The sequence below is a fragment of the Rhopilema esculentum genome, chromosome 12, assembly GCF_057945365.1.
Source record: "Rhopilema esculentum isolate cy_ngs chromosome 12, ASM5794536v1, whole genome shotgun sequence".
In the NCBI taxonomy this organism is placed as follows: domain Eukaryota; kingdom Metazoa; phylum Cnidaria; class Scyphozoa; order Rhizostomeae; family Rhizostomatidae; genus Rhopilema; species Rhopilema esculentum.
The window spans coordinates 4,463,241-4,484,090 of NC_142826.1; the positions used below are offsets into that span (position 1 = coordinate 4,463,241).

Consider the following 20,850-nt stretch of genomic DNA (forward strand, 5'->3'; position numbering starts at 1 on the left):
GACAAATATATAAACGCGATCCATATTCTGAGGAGAAAATCCACGCACCGAGGAGAAGGAAAAATCAGTATTAACAAGATCGATCGCGATTAAACACAATACTGGGGAAAAAATCAGCTTGAACCGTTTCAGCCAATCAGGGCCCTGTATTTGCCATGAAATTCATGGTCAGAAAATTTGTATGTTGACAGGCGCTAATCCTCTTGACAGGCCCTAATTCTGTTTGATTCTTTTGATACACCGCATGCAAAGAACGCTAAATTATTGCACGGGTGGGTTTTGGTACGGTTTACCGGTTCTTCTGCGCCCGATGCCGAGGGGCAAATTCACTCTTGCTAATCCTGTACTATAGTCGTGGAAATCAAATCGTAATGTGCGAAAATCGCTATAAATCCTTTGTTTTGTGAAAATATCGTACGCAATTTTCAAGAGTGAATTGCCCCTCGCCAGTGACTTGCCAGAGTACGACAGGGTCACACGCTAAAAATTTAACACAAGTCGTTTAAAAAAGTAAAAAGATTATTATGTTCGACATACTGGCATAAGAAGGGCTCAGTCTTATGCCAGTGTGTCGAGCGGAAATATTAACCTAACTGAAATATTACTCTTTCAGATCGTATTCCTTCTGCAATAGTCGATGGTAGGTGCGCTTGACTTTCCTCCCCGTATCCTACCCGAACCCATCGACCGCCTAGTTGGTGACTAATTTATAGTTAGACACATGTTTTTAATTTCAACTGAGATTTTCGCTTTCAATGATCGGCTAACTTGAAGGTGTTTACCTAAAGAACAAATGCAGATACTTCTGAGAAATGATTACCCATAAAAGTAGTAAAGTAAGGCACCATCAACACTAGAATATATTTTGAAAACTTACCAAGTAAAAGTACCATCTGTAAAATTTCTGCATTTTCTATAATATGCGAGAACCAACTAATTTGGCGCCAAATTCCATGCTCTTTCCACGTGTTCCTAAACACATCCAAGTGGCTTTGAAAATGAGTTATAGAAAAGTTGTTCTAAGAGCTGTGGACACTCCATTGAATACGATTTCAAGAATATTCACTTGTTTAAGAAGAAAGACCTCTTATCTTATTACTGTAAATAGCTCCAGTATCTAGTGTTCCAGTGTAATGTGATGCAATTTGCTTAGAATCACACACTTGCTAAGTTTTCCCGCGCGTGATTTGCGGATGTTCAGACATTCTTTCCAACTGCGAATTCTATATGGTTACTGACAGGCTAAGATCGGTGCTCTTATTGTTTTTGCGGAAGCGCCGAGGTATTTTGAGCAGTAGTTTTGTTCTTGGTTAGCAACATTGACGTCGCGTACTGGAAAGCTGCCATATTATATACTGTGATAGAAAAGCCTATGTGAATTTAAATACTTGAACCCAGTACCATCACACGGTCTTCACAACGCAACTCATAATCATAAAGTGGTGGGAGGCTACACATTCATCTAGCACATAATTAGAACAAAATCCGCAATTATTAATGGTTCACGATTCTGACGTCCACGATTCTGACGTTTCTTTTAATCAATAAATATTCGGTAGAAAATTCTAAAGAAAGACTTTAAATCTCAAAAGAAAGAATTTAAATCTATAACACACTTTTGAGGATATAAAATTCTATTTCAGGTTTTTAATGGAAAAACTACCATAAAACTGTATCTGACCTAAGAAATTAAAAGCAAATCGATTCAGTGGTCGAATATTGAAATATCAACTTTTTTCATCTATAAAAGCATATATTTTTAAAATGGTGTTGGGCAAATACCAGTGGTACAGTAGCGTAGCATTCAAAAAGGGGTGCTTTTCAACAGTATTCCAGCAATTGAGGAATGTTTCATATAAAGAATATTTTGAAACAATTAAGGCCGCGAAAAGGGGGCGATATTTCTCGAATTCGAAAAGGATGATGGGTATTTCATAAAAGAAGAAACATTTTTCTGAATCTATGCTTGCTGCTTATCAGTTAATGGTTATGGGTGGGTGGGGGGGGATGGGGGAGCAGCTCTAGCTTGAAATCGGGCGTTTTAATCCTACGACGTATGCTTTAACGCAAAGTAAAATTTATTTTGAGTCTTTTCTTTTAAAAGAATTACTTTTTAAAGGAACGAGAAATGCGTGCTAATTTTGTTTTGAAAACTGAAAATCTCCGGGATATGTTTTTAAGATAGTCTAACGTATATGAAAAGTGAGGGGCAATTAACTCATGCAGAAAGGGTATATACATGTTTTTCATCAAAATGAAACGATTTCTAGGGATTTTTAGATAAAGGAAGATGATTTCCACCATCGAAATACTAGATTCACAGTGAGTGATTTGCCCCTCCATTAGAAGAACGTTAACGATTCGCTTCATTTAAGACCGTAGCGATCTTTGTAGCTTTTATAAGCTTCACTTAGCTTCTCGTAAGGTGGCACAGAATGATATTGTCCCTCTTTCTTTGAGGAATGGCAGATCTTAACACCATATTCGTAGATAAATTTTTCATCCACTACGTCGATATCTTCGTAGGGGGGCCAGTAAAAATTTCGCGTCAGCCTATTCCAGGCAAGGAACTGTAGCTTGATTAAGCCTGTGGAGGTTTCTTCGTTGTCGTCGTCATCATTTCCGTCTTTTTCGGCCGCTATCCTTTCGATTATTTTGCCGACGTAAAATTGATTTTTGCTGTAGGCAACCGCAGCAAAATCTCCATCTAACTGGATTTCTTTCACACTTGATTCCTAAATAAGAGTAATGTGAAAAGGAAGTCAGTTCTTTCAGATATTTTGAAAGTTTAAATTTTCGGATTCCTTATGGAATAGATGATCAACAGATTCTATAGAATCAAACCATTAATGAATGCGAATTGCATTAAATCTTGAGGACACGAAATTTTTACAATATATTGAACTCAAAGTAAGTGCTGGCGTCTTTTATCTCGAAGTTAAGCACTTTTTCAATGCTATCAACTTACTGCTGGAGTTTCAATCACATCTTTTTCTCTGTTCTCTGCTAATTTAATTCTGACACTTTCATCAACTTCTCTTGATCTTGCCCTCGCTAGGAAGCGCACGGTCTCGTCAACTGATTCGAGGTGATTTGTGCCCTGCAATAAACAGGTACATATTTTTAAGAATGATTAAAAAAATTTCAACAAATTTGATGACTGTCACAGTGTTTATCAAGTTTTGGGTTCAAAGGTGTTGTCGAAAGGGGCACTTACCGCCCCCTAGAGCCACGCTATTTAAAATTCATTGAATAATATAGCCTCCGATAAAAGCTTTATTTGTCATCTAAAGAATTTTTTTTCCATTAAGCTGTAGTATCTACAATTCCTACCTGGCTAGCCGCTTCATTGTCAATTTTGTTTCGATGGTTTGGGTCTTCATCGACGATAATGCTCTGTTGCCTCAATGCATTGTCACTTTCCTTAATTAAAGAGAATGCAAAGAGGTCATAAATGATGTTGAATTGAACACGTGATACCTGCTAGAGTTACATCATGGGGGTACATGCACACATTTTTAGTGATATAATTTGTAAAACATCGCGACGGAAACTTGCTGATGTTGAAGAATAAATTGAGAATAACAGTCAGTATCAAAGAATGCCAAAAGAGTAATTATTTGTCAACCTGTGATTGTTATTACAGTTTATTGCATTGGGTTGCTTTTAAATAAAAAAAACCCATCGAAAACAAGTACAAATGCTATGATATTGATTAATGTCGAAATATTTTGAGAATATACAGGGCTCAGAGAAAAATGGAAGCATTGTTATAGAAAACTTTGTATTCTAGTCAACATTTTGTTATTAAAATTCTCTTTACAAGTAGCTGCATAGTTGGAGCCTTGAGATATAGACGGTGCATTTACGTGCAGAAATCTTAAGGAAGACGTTATTTTTAATGTTAGTTTCACGAAATTACGACAACTGTGGGTTACCATAGAGTCGATGAAGACATGCTGTCCAGAGCTTACTGAGTCGTACATTAGACTGACGCTTTCAGTTTCCATCATCGCCCGGTTACGATATATCTCTCTCCATTTCTCGTTCGTCTGCTGCATGCATCGTATCCTTATGTTCCTGTCGTGCTCGACCTGAAAAAGTAATTAAACTGGTATAATTTCCTTGATGGTGAGTTTCTATCTAAAGTAAAAAGCCCCTGTCATGAAACCTAATACACTATTATGCGAAAAGCCTAAGATTGCAATCTAGAAACCTTGCTAATAACAAAAAATCTATCTAGCACCAAGTTTGTCGTAGTATTACATCAAAGTTCCTCACAGAGTGCGGTAGTCTCCTTTGTAAAATGGCTGCTCATTATACAACACAATGATATGACCCATTGGCAGCGACTGGGGAGCTTATCTGGACTGGTCGGAGGGTGGGGGGCTAAAATGTTTTGAGGTAGTGACTATAAATGCAAGATGATTAATTGAATAAGTATATTTAGGGGGATGTCTGCCCGTTGGCTAAGAGGATAAATATTGTTTTTATCGGATATATTGTAACTTTTCAAAAGGTATTTTACCATTTTACGCTTCTGCTGTTCTGTCGCGAGCTTCAGTTCAAGGTACGCAACCTTTTGCTCATGCCTCAAAATCTGGCTGTTTAACTAAAAGAAAATGGAAAATCCACATTTGAGTTTCACGTGAATGAACCTGCAAAGATGACTACATCTAAAAAACCCTAACCGCAAGTATACTATATTTTTAAACCTCGACATTTAAATCTCGACCTTTTCCAACAAAAAAGTTATAATCTTAAGCATAACTGACTAAAATGAACCTTTATAACAAATTTTTTCTGGCCCGGTAGTAATGCGATGGTTTTTAGGAACAGTTACCATTGTCATTTGTTGAACACACCATAGGTGAATCGTATGAACAATTGTAAGAAGAAAAACAAGTCAGCTGTACCGATACGATGTTTGTCCTGTTTTGAATAATCTCCGCTTGCAACTTGCTATTAATTTCCTTTACGTTTGATATCTAAAAGATGATAAATATGAAATTCTTCAGTATATTGTCTAACATGGCCTTGGCCACGAGTTTAAAAGTGGTAAATATTCTCAAAATTAGAGAATATTAAAAGGGAATGAATAAAAATTATTTCATCAAATCGATACGGGCATTGAGTACAGGACAAAGTATAACGGCCCATTGGCCTAGTGCCATCAATGAGCCTTAGTGAATGTTAATATAATTATCCTACACAAAATGTTGAGCTACAACATTTTGTGTAGGACAGAGGTACTAGCCAAAGTTAAGTCTGTTTCAAGTAACACTTTTACTCGTGAGTATACCGAGCTTGATAACCCCTGTGATAATTTTAGAACATATAAAGAAAAACAGACCCATCATTGCTAAATTACAATCGCCCTCGGCGAACCTGGTTACATACCTCGAGCTGGGCACAACGCAGTTTTTCTTCCAATATCTTGGCTTTCCCTTTTTCTGTCTCAGTCACATCTAGAAGTGCATTCTTTAAAAAAAAAGCATTTATTAATAATCTGTGGGCAACAAACATATATTAATCATGTAATGACCGGTGTCAGCGGAATGAAATTCATACTTGCTACTTCAAAGATTTGCTTTTGTGTCATAGGATTGTCCTATATCAACTTACTTTTGGCTTTCGAGATTTTTTCTTTACAACGTGATAGCTGCCTGCTATATTTGAATTGAGGTATTCCTCAAGCTGCCTCTTTTTTTCCGTTGCATGTAAGCTGCTCTTCAAAAATCTAAATGTCGAAGTTGTTGGTTCTTGCTTTCCGTGAAATTGACCCAAACGCATCTTTTCCACAATTTTTTCAGCCAATGCCCAGCATTCCTCGTCAACGTACGCCACTGCCGAATGATATTGTAAGTTGTGCGGCTGTTTTGAAATAAAATTTTGGAAAGCTTTTTTGTAAACAAAAACATGATAAAATTTATAAGGAAAAATATATTTATTACCTTTATTAATAATCGTGAGGATGAAATCATTTGAGGGCTGTGAAACATTTCTCAAACATTACATGGCTGGGTTTGATTAATTTGAATTATTAGGATGTATCCTTAATAATAGTGTTTCTGTTTTCTTACATTTTATGGTCAATTTAGGCAATTTAGAGTTCAATTTGGGCAATTTAGAGTTCGTGTTCTTGTAGAATTGTTCTTATAGAAATAGCATACTCAACAGCTTTCAACTCACGAACGCTAAATTGTGTTAGTAAAAGTTAGCAATTCTCACCAGACTGTGCTCTTCTTTTGCTGCTTTATTCAGTTCTTCTATGTCTTTCTTCGATAGATTACCATGACGTCTGTTGGTTTTTAACATTGTTTTCCGCATTTTGACAACCACATCCCAAAAACAATTTTCGTTGGCTGTTCTCCTCTCGTTTGAAATTTCATCGTTATCACTATCAGCCGGGGAAAGTAGCCTAAAGTTTTTGAATATGTTTCTAGGTTTTGGGCGACAACTTGGTTCCTTTTCAACTCTTTCGATATTCTGAAAGAAAACTGTCTGTGGATTTTTTCCAATGCAACTTTGGTTTTCTACAGGAGTACTTGTCAAGTGTACTTGCACCGGGCTTGATTCACGGTCAGATTTATCAGAAAAATCCTCACTATTTTCGCTCGTAAAGGACCAGTCAAATTTCTTGTTGCTACTAGCCATTTTGTGAAAGCAAAAGATTGTCTTTTTATTACTTTTGAAATATATACGAATAACTGCTTCTATTCTTGGGGGTTTACTCATATTCTTTCCGGAGTCATATTAGCACTTTGCCAATGCGAAGAAAGCTCGCTTTAGAAGTTGAAATCTGTTTAAGAATTTTATTTCCTATCTTCCGGATCACGAGTAATTGCTAAAATGGTGTAACACGCAAGGTATTTGTTTTATGATAGAAACTTTTCATTTTGAATTCCAGTTTAAATTACAATTACAAATCTCACTATTAAAGGGTAATTTATAACTGGCTAGCCTGTTTTTACAAAATAAGACTTGCAATCGTAGTGATGAGAAAAGAAAAAAAAGCGTCAAAAGGGGAGTAGCTCTGGGTTAGTCCAAGTTTTGTTTATACAGCAGAATATATAGCAGCCATTCTTAAGTTTCTATCCGGCCCGCCGAGCGCTTTATCTCAAAAAAATATTTTTGGCTTACGTTTTGAAAATTTTTTCTCTGTATCTTACTTTGGTTTCATTCATTTGTAAAAAAGTTGATTATTCACTGTTATGCCAAGATAATTCTAAAACTTTGGTAGACCCTTTCTTTTCATGTCAACATTAAAATAGATAAAACTATGGAACCGTTAGCTTTTCTCTCGTCAAATTCTATTTTAAATGCAGTTTCTGGCTATCCCTAGATTATTATAATCAAATTTTTTTCTTGCCGCCAATCATGGTGGCGTCCTTTTTAATACAAACATAATCATTAAATTTTGGCCCCACTTTAAAATACATGCTAGGCATATTGCTCTGTGTACTTGATAATATTAACAATAATGATAGAATCATAATATGGATGAGGATGATGATGATGAAGATGGGCATGGCCTAGGGATGTAGTGGGGGGCTCTGGGGGTGCAGCCCCACCTTGTTAAAATCTTCGCAAAAAGTGGGGGAGCTCAGCCTCCCTAATCGTTTGTGCTAGGAAACAGCCAAGGATCATATAATGCAAAGAAAGCTGTGAAGAATTGTTACTTCATTTTTTAAGCTGTATTTTTAAAATGTATTTTAAGCTAATCTAAAGGGGCGTAATTGCCAAATTTTCACCTTGATCCGCATTTTCCCTTTTCATCCCGGGGACCTCTATAACCTCTCTCTACCATTTGTGTAAAATTTGAACATAGCATAGCTAGTAAAATATTAGCCAGTACTGAATAACTGCTTGTGAATTGTATATTTAATTTCAATTTCGTAAAGATTAGCAGTAATTTCCATCGAATTCTTCCAAATGAAAGTTATTTTCAAACGCATTTCCCACTGAAGAAAACAAGATGAAATGTAGAAAATTAACATTACAATTACAATCATGTTGTAACGACTTGTCAAAAGTGTAATCGGTCGATCTCTTGCACCATCTATTGTCTTAGATCTTGATTTCAAAATTCATAAATGGATTGTTCTTCGTGTTACTTAATTTTGTCCCAGTCAGCAAAGATTTCTAAAGGGTCCCGCCAAAAATCACCTATTGCTTTTTGGATCGAGTGCCGAAAAACTCTTTTTTGCACTTGTTTTGAATCATATTTGGACCTTGTTTTGAACCATTTTTGCACCTGATTTTTTTTTACCACCAAGGAAATATCAGATCAAACAAATGGAGTAGCTATTTGTGCCTGCCTGATCCTTTATTGATTTATACAATTAAGGTCTTTGAATTACCTTACGTTTCTTAAACTAATCGGATTTTACCTGAAATTAAGGCACGTAAATACTGGGGGCGGGGGTTTAGGGGGTGTGACACCCCCCCAATCTTTCATCCGGTCGGAAAATGTGAGGACAGTCGGAAAATTTAAAGCTGTTGGTAGAAAGCTGGGTTAATCTGAGAAAATTTGAATCATTTGTGAAAATTGAAGTTTTGACTCAAATGACCTTGTGAACTGTAGCTCAAAGAGAAGCATAAAAAGGTATAAGTTCAAAATAAAATAGTTGTTTGGTTAAAGGCAGTCCTAAAAAGAATTAGAGGCGACGCAATACAGAAAAACGAAGTTTTGTATGAAAATGCATTCGGCATACTGGGGATAGTGTGATAATCATTCCATCAAATTGCTTTTCAAAAACGGGATACGAAATAGAATTTTTTAAATAATATTTATCAGTAATGCTTAAAAAAGCGCAGTACATTTCCCATGACTTGTCAAGAACTTTCTCCGTTCGAGATCGACCGATGAAACATAGGCCGCGCCAGGTGGAGAGCTGAGGGCTTCACCCCCCCCCCCCCCCCCCCGCCACTTTTTGCAAAAATGTATTTTTAAGCAAATAATAATAGCAAAGGAAAGATTCAAAGAAAAAAATAATCCGACAAATCCTTGAGTTGCTTAATTTCCAAGGAATACGCCGACGTCTATGGGGCATCAGAAAGTAATGAATTCAATTTTAAGACTTGAATTAATAAATTGTGATAAGAGCATGCCTTAAAAAAATAACAAAATGCTTTAAACGATTGAAAGGAAAAACCTGCAAGAAGTATTCTGAAATGTATTTTAAGCTCATCTAAAAAGTGTGGTCGTTAAAATTGTCACTTCTTTCCAATATCCCCAAGGCCTCCGCCAACCTCCCCCCGACCCCTTCAAACGTACCGCTAGCATAATGAGTGCCACATAAAATAATAGGCATAAAATATCGTGAAGCGTTTTAGTGCGTTTTTCAAAAGATGGTTTAGACACATTTACAAAATGGGTGTTTTCCCAAATTCTTAAGGCTTTGGTCAGCAAAAATTTCCTCGTCTTTGTCCCACCAATCTTCCAACCCTGGCTACGCCACTGCGTTTTATCGTTTTTAACTAAAGTTAAAAACCAAATCAAAAAATGGGCGTTTCCATCATTCACCAGTGACCTGAAGGGTGTGGCAACCAAATTAGTGCCCAATACATAACACCCCCCAATCATTGTTGCTTAAGTCCACCCCTGCTGCCCACGCCCCCATAGCACCGGTTCGGATGTCACCCCAAGCATCCGTCATCTTTTTCTCCACAAAGTAATCTAACCCCCTACCTCTACAGCGAAGAAATAGATCACTGCGACCAAAACACCCAAAATTTGGGCCTATACCTCAAATGCCGTAACAAACTCAACGTATCCAAGCGTACAGGCATTGTTTCCAAGCGTTTCCTCGCGGGCTTCAGAGTATCCAAGCGGTCGCGTGACTAGAAGAATGTGTATCTAAGCGCTACCTCGCAAACAGGAAGCCGCATGTCGTAATGTGACTTGCCACGGATATTTCAAATCAGTGTGACATGCCACGGATATTTTATTAAGTTTTTGAAGAAGAAACGTTTTGTTAGCAACGAGCTGTGAACTTCCATTAGCGAACAGTAGCCGGGCATGGAATATGGCCGAACAACGACAACAGAATTCGAGAAAGAACGATGTAGTCAGCATTTGGTAAGACTACTTATAAAACTGTTTCATGAAACATATTTTTCAAGACCATTTTTCAAGATATTTTTCGGTTATTCATGTACAATGTCGTACTTCTTTTAATTTTCACGGGGCAAAAAAGGGTACACTAGTACGACATTTTTCTTGCCATAGGAAATGAGTACTGGTCATTAGGAGAAATTGGAAAACTTCAAACTAAAAAAATTGAAGTAACAGTTATCTTGGAAAAGCATGGAATCTTATTTCTAGGATTTTTATTCATTTCATTAGTTAAAAGGTACATGCATACACTTTTGTGTGTCTCGATGAGGATTTGCATGGCAAACTGTAAACAATGTAAACTTTGTTTCTGAAAGTTTCTGGGTGAATCTGTTTTTGAATAATTCATGCGAACAAGGTAGTTCTTGGAACTTAGTGTTGAAGTTGAAAAAACAGGTAATCACAACCAAAAATTGAATATTAAGAAATTTCATTTCACTCACAGGTTAAAGGAAAACTTTTCATTTGATCCAGGAAGAACGGGCAGGTTCTGGAACAATAAAGTCCCTGTAAGCACCCTTTGGCAAATGGCAAAAGAGGACCTCAGCGAGTTTCAAATAAATTTCAAAATTTTTGGGACTATCGTCAAGAGGGTCTTTCCTGGTATTAAACGTCAACATGGCAAGGGACCGTATAGTTACTGTGGTCTAGCAAGGAAACCTAGAAACCCTCAATTTAGTTCTATTTCGCCCCAGGACACTAAGCTTATACCTATACAGGTTGCTGATGCTGCTGTCCAAGTTGCTCCAGAACAAAAAACAATTGAGTGCCAAGTAATGGAAGAAAGTCCTTATTGTTTCCCAAAAAAGTTGTTTATCGACCTTCCAAAGGACAGGATCCTTGAAAGAAGTTTTCTACATCCCATTATTGGAGGTGAGATATTAGGCGAGGGATCTTTCGCAAGGGTTCAAATAATGGAATATAAGAAAATTTCAGTAGCTGTGAAAGAGTACAAAGAGTGTCCAACCATGACTTTGAAATGGCTAAAAAACAGAGTGTTAAATGAAGCAAGAACGTTACTCAATATCAGCCCACACGAGTCAATTCCTGTTATGTTTGGAGTTGTCCTGAATTCTCGACCATATTGCTTGGTTCTACAACTTTGCACACGTCAAAACCAATGCCTTACCTTGTTCAAACTTATAAAAAACAACATTGGCACAATACGTGATTTAGAAATTCTAGATGTGATGGCAAAACTATATCTTGCTCTACACCACATACACGAAAATGGTTTTGTACATAATGATTTAAAGACAGATAATGTTGCACTTATTAAAGCGTCGTCCACAGGAATAGGTAAAAGGTGGATTCCAGTGATTTTGGACTTCAGTGAATCAACCGAAATAGCCAAGAAAGTCAGAAGAAAATACAACGGACTGCATCGCCATATTGACCCTGATGTATTGTTAGGAAAATCTCCTCATTCTACTTGTAGCGATGTGTTTTCATTGGGAGTAATACTAAAAGATATGTGCAGAGTTCTTACATCGAAGAAGCTACGAAATCAGCTGTCTGAAATTGGAACTCAGTGCAAAGGTGCAAACAGGCCAAGTTGCCTGGCAATTGCTAAGGAGATAAGGGATTGCAATCGGATACTTTCAGAAACATTTTGACACTAGAGAATCAGTTGAGAGTTTTATTTTTAATTATCACTGGACGTTAGAGGATGGGCATAATAGACTAGATGATCGTTCAAATAAATTTGTCAATTGATTCTATTAATCAATCAATCAATTAATTTGAGCATCACGTCTAACACTGAATTCCCTTTTTGCCATTATTTCTTCAGAAAGTGGAAAGTGGATATTGCCCTCATTGAGGACAATACAGTCTTTTTTAATAAGAATACTTCAGAATGCGAGTGAAACAAGACATTTCATATTAAATCATTAAACTATTTTGTAGGCATGCTTTTGTAGGCAGCGTAAAATTTACCTGACATGACGTTAAATAAAAGTTCTATCACTGCACTCTTTCCCTGTTTCACAAAGTCGTTTTATCTCTGCACAAATTGGTTATCACTTAAGCACTCAAACCATCTATTTACCTTACTATTCGCAGGGACGTAAATTGGCAGATATTTTTTTTGGGGGGGGGGGGGTGAAGGGCAGAATTCTAATTTTGTATGACAAAGGTAAATTCTAATGTTCTTTTACCAAACAACTATTTTCTTTTGAACTTATACCTTTTTATGCTTCTCTTTGAGCTACAGTTCACAAGGTCATTTGAGTCAAAACTTCAATTTTCACAAATGATTCAAATTTTCTCAAATTAAAGGTAATGTGTCCAGCTATAGCAAGCGACTCTGCGGGGTTTTTTAGAAACATGTGATTTTTCATGTCATCGCCCCAGTCATTATGGTCGTTCTGTTTATTTATCCTGCTGCGAGGTTAGCTTTTCATGTGAGCAGTTTTGCATTGCAAGATTACTAACCAATCGCAAACTGTTATTTTGATGGGTGGCTTGACAAGTTGGGTATACGCAGTCCTTTTATATGGACACATTACCTTTAACCTAGCTTTCTACCAACAGCATTGAATTTTCCGACTGTCCTCAAATTTTCCGACCGGATGAAAGATTTGGGGGGTGTCACAGCCCCCACACCCCTCATTATTTACGTGCCTGACTATTCGGTGCCCAAACTCATATCGACAGCTCCAAGGCTGATTTGTTTTCAAAGCAAGTTTCCTATAATATACAATAGGTGATGAGACAAATAGAGGATTTGCCGCATCTGCAGCCTACGGGTGCACGCTTTGACGAACGCTGCGAAGAACTTTATTTGCAGAAAAATTATCACCACAGCAGTTTTTTACTTTAAGACTCGTGAAGTGAAACTAAGCAGGCCACGTCAACTAGATACTCTGCGGGTAATCAAACTTTGTACATTAAAGGTTTTGGCGCGAAATGTGTTTTCAAAGCAAGTTTCCTATAATATACATTAGGTGATTAGACAAATAGAGGATTTGCCGCATCTGCAGCCTACGGGTGCACGCTTTGACGAACGCTGCGAAGAACTTTATTTGCAGAAAAATTATCACCACAGCAGTTTTTTACTTTAAGACTCGTGAAGTGAAACTAAGCAGGCCACGTCAACTAGATACTCTGCGGGTAATCAAACTTTGTACATTAAAGGTTTTGGCGCGAAATGTGTTTTCAAAGCAAGTTTCCTATAATATACATTAGGTGATTAGACAAATAGAGGATTTGCCGCATCTGCAGCCTACGGGTGCACGCTTTGACGAACGCTGCGAAGAACTTTATTTGCAGAAAAATTATCACCACAGCAGTTTTTTACTTTAAGACTCGTGAAGTGAAACTAAGCAGGCCACGTCAACTAGATACTCTGCGGGTAATCAAACTTTGTACATTAAAGGTTTTGGCGCGAAATGTGTTTTCAAAGCAAGTTTCCTATAATATACATTAGGTGATGAGACAAATAGAGGATTTGCCGCATCTGCAGCCTACGGGTGCACGCTTTGACGAACGCTGCGAAGAACTTTATTTGCAGAAAAATTATCACCACAGCAGTTTTTTACTTTAAGACTCGTGAAGTGAAACTAAGCAGGCCACGTCAACTAGATACTCTGCGGGTAATCAAACTTTGTACATTAAAGGTTTTGGCGCGAAATGTGTTTTCAAAGCAAGTTTCCTATAATATACATTAGGTGATGAGACAAATAGAGGATTTGCCGCATCTGCAGCCTACGGGTGCACGCTTTGACGAACGCTGCGAAGATCTTTATTTGCAGAAAAATTATCACCACAGCAGTTTTTTACTTTAAGACTCGTGAAGTGAAACTAAACAGGCCACGTCAACTAGATACTCTGCGGGTAATCAAACTTTGTACATTAAAGGTTTTGGCGCGAAATGTCAGCATTTGGCGGCAAAGTTGAAGGTGCGCTCGTGAGTCAAGTCCTAAGCTAAACGTCAAGGTCAAGAAATTGTGTTTATAGTCATGAAGTTACGCTGAAAAACTAACAGCATTTCGGTTGAAGTTCTGGCTGAATTGTAGTAGTCAAATGAAAGAAAATGGAATCATTCGTAGTACTTGAACGGGAAGTTATCGCGGAAGAAAATAGGCCACATGAAAATTCGGGTATTCTAAAAAACTGGAACCAAAGAACCCAGCAAAATTCAACGGTAAGCGAAAGATACTTTTATAAATTTTTATTAAAGAGTAACTTCAATAAGATCACTCTGCTTCTCACTTTTTTGCATCTCACAACTAACGGAAAGATATTTTTTATTGCCAATTGTTGCTTAAAATATGAAAAACTGGTGTTTGGAAAAACCATTAATTACGAAAAGTGTAACTTTTTGCTTTATGTTGTAGAATATCAACTTAGCTGATGCACAAGTGATGAGAAAGCAACCTCTTCTCGATATAACAAATCTGGTAAGTACTTTTGCCATGCCACATCACACGCCAAGTAAAGGTCAATTTGTAGAGTATGACCGATTTTGACGAGATTTTGGGCATGTTGGCCCTCCAAAACTTTATTGACCCTTCAGGCCTATGTGAGAAGGCCCGCGCCGCTGAACCTAATTTGGAGTGGCCCGTAAGGTAAAGAAAGTTTCCTGTTGCCCAAATTGTGGCAATCATTTTACCGACACTGTTTTACGAGTTTAATCTATACAAATACTTCAAGCTTGCTTTAGTTTTCTATTGAGTGAAAAATTGGGGAAGCTATGGCCCTCAGGGGCTCCTGTGAAGTGGGCCCTGTATGATTTGTGCTATGCGTCTAGGTTTTGATTGATATTTTGGTGTATCAACTTTGCTGACTAGTATACAAATTTCAAAAGTATTATTGCAGTAATTTTTGTTTTAGCCAATTAGCAGGAAAGGGAAAAAGTCGCCATCTTTGACAGACGTGAATGATTTTAGAACCAAGCTACGCGACAAAATAGCTACATCCTCTATCTGCTGCAAAGATAAATGTCTTAAAGACCTAAACATACAAAGCATGTTTGAATCCCGAAAGCGTTTCAGAGAAATGTGCGCGCAAATGCAAAGGGAGTGGATTTTGCATTTCTTCAAAGGCTCTGCACACACTGGCGAGAGATCCTTTTTTGTTGGGCCAGATAAAATCTGTCAAGCTGCTTGGCAGTTTGTACATGGAATATCAAACAAAAGGTTAGGTTTTGTTGCATGTTATATCTTTGTTTGGATTAATTTAACTTTTTTCAATTTCCAATCTAACTTTCTCTGAGCTTTTTAGGCATAAGCATTTTCTTCTGCTCTTATTTTTTTACGTTCATACCTCTTGTTAATTTCGATGCAATATCAAACCCTCTTTTCGTTTAGATTCTACTCTTTACGCGAAGATTTTCTTCTCCATGGACGTCTCTGTGGAGAAAGTGCGAATAAAGGAAGCAAGTTGGAGTCGGAAAAGGTGGCAAGAGCGAGAACTTGGCTTTCTAAATTTGTGGAGAGCTGCGGTGATAAAGCCCCAGATGAAGAGAAAATCTTTCTACCATCTTGCTTCACCAAAAAAGACATTTTTGAAAGCTATGCTGCTGAAATGTCTACTGAAGGAATGGCTGAAGACGAACAAGTGAAAAAGTCTTGCTTCGCAACCGTATGGGAGCGTCATTTCAAGAATGTTGTCATTGCGCCAGTAAGCAGCAAACAAAACCCTATACGCAATTTTCTCTTTAAGTTTTCATTTATCGTTTTATTTCAATATTTGTACCATACATGCAACCAGTCCATGCCAACCTACAAGCAAACATGGCTTTGTAGTGACAAAGGTAGAGAAAGTATAGATTTAAGTCTCATGAATGATTTGTCGTGCCAAACCGTAACAAAAAAAAATTAGTACCTATGCCTTTAGTCCCATCTGTTTGCTGCAATGACTATAAAAACATTTTACTTAGCATTAATAAGATAATTATAACATGTTAAAGGATCAGCTTAGAACTTCAGAATTTCATTTCTTTTAACATGTTATTTGTCTTTTTCATTTTTGGTCTGCATTTTTAGGTTAACAAATTCTCGAAATGTGGCATTTGTACACTCATAAGGGAACTGAGCAAAGAGTGTAAAACAATTAGTGTAAAAAGCGAATTGAAATTACTGAGAGCTTCACATAATACCTTACAAAGGTAAGTCTTTTGAATTCAATCTGCTTTTTCTCGATACAATATCACCTCAATAGTTTGAGCCTGAGGAGCAAATTATTCCTTTTTTTCATTTAGTTGTAGCCAGGGGTGCCGTCCAGAAAAGAAAGCAAGGGGGCTGTGATGTAGCCGGCTAAACGCTAAATCTATAGTCACACCCTTTATATTTGCCTTGCGTTCATGTTGATTTTCTGTTGTGTACATGGGGTCTAAATGCTTACATAACGCTCATTAATGGAAAAGCAAAAGCATAATTAAGGGTAAGTTAACTTTGTCAAGTAATGAGTTTGCCCAAAGGGACATATATTTTATTCTAGAGAGTGGGGCTGAGCCCCCAATAATCCCTCTGAATTTTAACAAGGAGTGCTGAACCCCCTGGCACCTTTGGCTGTATTCCCTGATTACACGAACACACTAATGATTTTCATCTCTCCACATAAGGTTTTGCATTTTACAGCTATTTTACAGTAGATAATGCTACGTTATACATTTTACAATTTTTTGCATTCTTTTTTGTTGACAGAGCGGAAAGAAGAGTTTATTATCGGCACAGGGACAAAGCGCGATCACAGCCTGATACCTACATGAGCGTGATCATAGACGGCATGGACCAGTCTAAAACCAACATACCCCATTACACGACAGAGACAAAGGTATAAACATAGTTAATCTGGTAAAACTTTTCGCATTCCGTACACCTGTAACACACATTGGTAAAAAAGTTTGTACTAATATCAATGAAAATGAGGCAAAATTTTTTAGAAAATTTAACGAGGATAATCTTTATGGAGGAAGTCATATATCTTTTTTAAAATTGTATGTGTTTTAGTCTTCTGAGAATTATTTTGCATGACCCGCAATACGTGATACAATATTTTTTGTTAATTAGTTTCACGTATAAAGCATTCATAAGGTGTAAATTATAGCTGGTATCATTGATATATGATAGAATCCGTTTTTCGCATTGACAGGGACACAAGGCTCATTTCTATAAAACACATATAACAGGCGTTTATTCGCACGGTCACCAAATGTCATTTCAGTATGTGGATTGTTTAGAGTGGTCGCACGACTCTGACCTGACACAAAACGTTCTTCTTCGAACACTGGTGTCATTATCAAAGGTATTATTCGATCATTACATGCAATTATGCCTAAAAGTACTCTAGCTAGATAATACGAGATTGCAATTTCCAAATTGACTCATTTTGTTTTGCATTAAAAAAGTTATAAATTGAAGACTAGGTATGTACGTATGCTAATAAGGAGTATTGGCAAGCCGGGAAAGGAACTGGAGCAACTGCCCTTCCGCCTCTAATAAATAAGGTAGATATAAAGTTGTACAAGTCTATTATAGCCTAATATCTGTTTCAATGCTAGAGACCTGGGCAACCTTTACTTAATAGTAGAATGAGACAATGTGCGTACAACAAGATGCTACATGATGATACATATATGTCAGGAAGTAAAGAGCCAAGAAAGAACCATTCATTCACATTATATTATTTTGTAGGATGGGTCTTTACCGAGCGTTCTCTATCTCCAAATGGATAACTGTTGGCGGGAGAACAAAAACATTTATGTTCTTTGCTTGTGCGCATTGCTCGTCGAAAAGGCGATATTTCGAAAAGTGAGTACAGCATATCCTTGTTTCTCCGAACCACTGTTTTAGGTGCCATTTTTCAAATCTTACCATATTTTCATTTGATAGCACACTAATTTAAAGCCCGAAATGAACCCAAAAAGTTACCAAATTAGTTTTTCCTTTTGGTATCTTTATTTGCCAATTTATCTGCAAGATCAACGAAGGTGTGTGTCAGTTGTTATACAAAAAATGATTTTTCTTAAAATCAGGTTTCTGAAAAAGTTCCATTCGTTATGCCATTCGTTATGCCATTACTGAAAACTAAAATGATATTTTTGCCTCGCTCTCGTGTGTGTTGTATGTGATTTTTCCAGACCAGAAATCTTATGCTCAATCGAACTTCCAAACAGCACTTCTCACATTTTATTCCAAGCTGTTTGGAAATCCGGGATGCAAAGTAAAATATATAACCAATGCTATCATATAAGCCGATCTTTATAACTTCGAAATATTTCTAATGGCTTGGATAAACGTAGCTTTTCCAGATTAATTTGTTTTAAAATTAATCAGAGAGTTTGAAATACACGTCATATTTATAGAGTTTTGTTGTAAATCAAATCATTGGAATTAAACCTCTGATGGTATCTTTTAGATTCGTTTGTCGTTCCTGATGGTTGGTCATACCCACGAGGACATTGACCAGGTATGATATCTGTTTAGTTCGATCGATAACCAAAGCTCTACAAACCATGTCAAAAATAGTTGAAGTTCAAATTTTGACCTAAAGTTATCAATTTTGCAGCTAATTTTTTCCTTCTTTCCCCCATACAATGATTATTCTGTTATATGAAGTATTTTGCGTCCAATGCTTGGTATTATACCGATTTTCATATAGTATTGATATTAAACAACATTGTAAAAGGGGGGTGGGGGCCACTTTAAAAAAAACAAAAAAATTTGTTAAAACTTTTGCAAAAATTATTGATTTGAATGACTGGAGATTATTATTTGACAAACTTAACTTTTTAAAGAACTCATTAAAATGACAATCCAGTTTATATTTATCAAATATTTATCTTCAACTTGTTTAGCTCTTCAGCCATATTGCTTCCAAGCTACGGAAGAACAATGCGGTGACTTTGGCCAATTTGACGTCGCATATTCAAGGCGCCTACGACCTTCCACACCGAGTAGAGGTCTTTAAATATATGTACGCGGTGAAGGATTGGCTGAGCCCATTTGTAATACCAATTCAGCAGCACAGTAGACCACATGCCTTCAAATTTGAGCTTTGCACCAATGGTAAGGCCGGCATGTGGTATCGTCATTGGTCCTCAGAGGGAGATTGGAAGGGAGATGACGAGGGGAACCCCTTTTATCTTCTTAAAGGATTACCCTCCGGGAATCCTTTACTTTCTCGAGGACTTTCCTTGCAGCAAAGCAGCATGGAGGTAATTTCCAGTGGGGTACGAAGCTGCTCAGAAAGGTTTACCTTACAAGAAAGAGAATGGTGGAACGGCTTTGTAGAAGAGGAAGAGAGCAAACGGCGCATGTGGGAGTCATTTACTGACCAAGAACTCATACATGGAGGTCAGCTGAACTGGTACCTTGACAGGCTCAAGAAGTACCAACTCCCACAGAAAAATACCGAGGAAGAGACAGAGGACGTGAGAGCAAAGAAACGAACTGTTGAAAAGTTATATGCGAAGTCAACAACATTTAAACAGGTATTTCTCCGTTTCTTTATTGAATGCTTCTCTGAGCTAAGATTGGTGCTAGTATCGTTTCCTGAATTATTGTAACTAATTCTTTGGAACAGAGTCGTCTTTATGGGTTTTGTCAATTAGAGTGAAAACTTTCCTCTGGCCATGAAAATCTTACTTTCAAACCTTCCTAATTTTTAATGGGTATTTAAAATGGGCGTGGTCAGGAGATTGGGGGATTTCAACTAGTCTTGATCTCCTCTTCTTGCAACTCTGCTTTTCCAAAACGTTTTAAAAAATTGTTGCTTGTTTCCTTGCTTGAGACATGTAAAGGTACATGACTCTATCCATTAGCAAATATTTTTTTCAAATTTACATTGCAAAACAGGTCTCCAAATACATTCTTATTGAAAAAACAGGAGGGTTATAAATATTTTTTGATTGTTTCTATTTTTGTGAGACTGTATTTTGAAAAACAAAAGGCCATTCGTTTTCTTCAACTTCCTCAAGTTTCCAATTTTTTTTTGGCCACCTTCCTCGATTTCTTTTTTTTTTCTACAACTTTCCTCCGGCCAGTGGCCGTGGGTTCGTGATGTTTTCCTGACTCTGCTTGTTGTTATATGTATATTTCGCTGCAGAAGATAACAACGACTGAATTTGTATCTTGCTTTGCAGGTTGCTCTCAAGAGAAAGAAGCAATGAGAAGTTGGAATAAGAAGCATTTACGTTCCTTGAACGAGAAAGACTCAAAATAAATTTTACTTTGCGTTAAAGCATACGTCGTAGGATTAAAACGCCCGATTTCAAGCTAGAGCTGCTCCCCCATCCCCCCCCACCCACCCATAACCATTAACTGATAAGCAGCAAGCATAGATTCAGAAAAATGTTTCTTCTTTTATGAAATACCCATCATCCTTTTCGAATTCGAGAAATATCGCCCCCTTTTCGCGGCCTTAATTGTTTCAAAATATTCTTTATATGAAACATTCCTCAATTGCTGGAATACTGTTGAAAAGCACCCCTTTTTGAATGCTACGCTACTGTACCACTGGTATTTGCCCAACACCATTTTAAAAATATATGCTTTTATAGATGAAAAAAGTTGATATTTCAATATTCGACCACTGAATCGATTTGCTTTTAATTTCTTAGGTCAGATACAGTTTTATGGTAGTTTTTCCATTAAAAACCTGAAATAGAATTTTATATCCTCAAAAGTGTGTTATAGATTTAAATTCTTTCTTTTGAGATTTAAAGTCTTTCTTTAGAATTTTCTACCGAATATTTATTGATTAAAAGAAACGTCAGAATCGTG

At 37.0% G+C, this 20,850-nt stretch overlaps 4 protein-coding genes across 5 annotated transcripts in view; 3 read left to right on the forward strand and 1 right to left on the reverse strand.

Annotated features, from left to right (window-relative positions):
• The window catches only part of LOC135681661 (phospholipase DDHD1), a 40,926-nt gene that overhangs the window by 2,958 nt on the left and 17,118 nt on the right, over window positions 1-20,850 (forward strand). The gene's annotated exons all lie outside the window — the stretch shown is intronic.
• LOC148958708 (uncharacterized) lies at window positions 1,942-7,419 on the reverse strand. Its single transcript, XM_089111814.1, has 9 exons — window positions 6,232-7,419; window positions 5,626-5,874; window positions 5,401-5,481; window positions 4,917-4,988; window positions 4,529-4,612; window positions 3,939-4,094; window positions 3,334-3,423; window positions 2,969-3,100; window positions 1,942-2,735 (listed from the first exon to the last, which is right to left on the reverse strand). Exons 1-9 carry the CDS (start codon window positions 6,736-6,738, stop codon window positions 2,367-2,369), a joined length of 1,740 nt encoding a protein of 579 aa, XP_088967940.1. The 5' UTR covers window positions 6,739-7,419; the 3' UTR covers window positions 1,942-2,366.
• Window positions 10,256-13,161, forward strand: LOC148958709 (sperm motility kinase 4A-like). Its single transcript, XM_089111815.1, has one exon. The coding sequence runs from the start codon at window positions 10,648-10,650 to the stop codon at window positions 11,734-11,736; it is 1,089 nt and encodes a 362-aa protein (XP_088967941.1). The 5' UTR covers window positions 10,256-10,647; the 3' UTR covers window positions 11,737-13,161.
• Window positions 13,393-20,394, forward strand: LOC148958710 (uncharacterized). Of its 2 annotated transcripts, XM_089111812.1 has the most exons (11): window positions 13,393-14,267; window positions 14,461-14,523; window positions 14,957-15,261; window positions 15,433-15,745; window positions 16,111-16,232; window positions 16,771-16,900; window positions 17,219-17,371; window positions 17,761-17,877; window positions 18,485-18,535; window positions 18,924-19,559; window positions 20,211-20,394. In XM_089111812.1, the coding sequence occupies exons 1-11, from the start codon at window positions 14,157-14,159 to the stop codon at window positions 20,235-20,237; spliced, it is 2,028 nt and encodes a 675-aa protein (XP_088967938.1). In that variant the 5' UTR covers window positions 13,393-14,156; the 3' UTR covers window positions 20,238-20,394. The 2 variants fall into 2 exon arrangements, with proteins under 2 accessions (XP_088967938.1, XP_088967937.1); XM_089111811.1 differs by lacking the exon at window positions 20,211-20,394 and having other exon boundaries at window positions 18,924-20,076.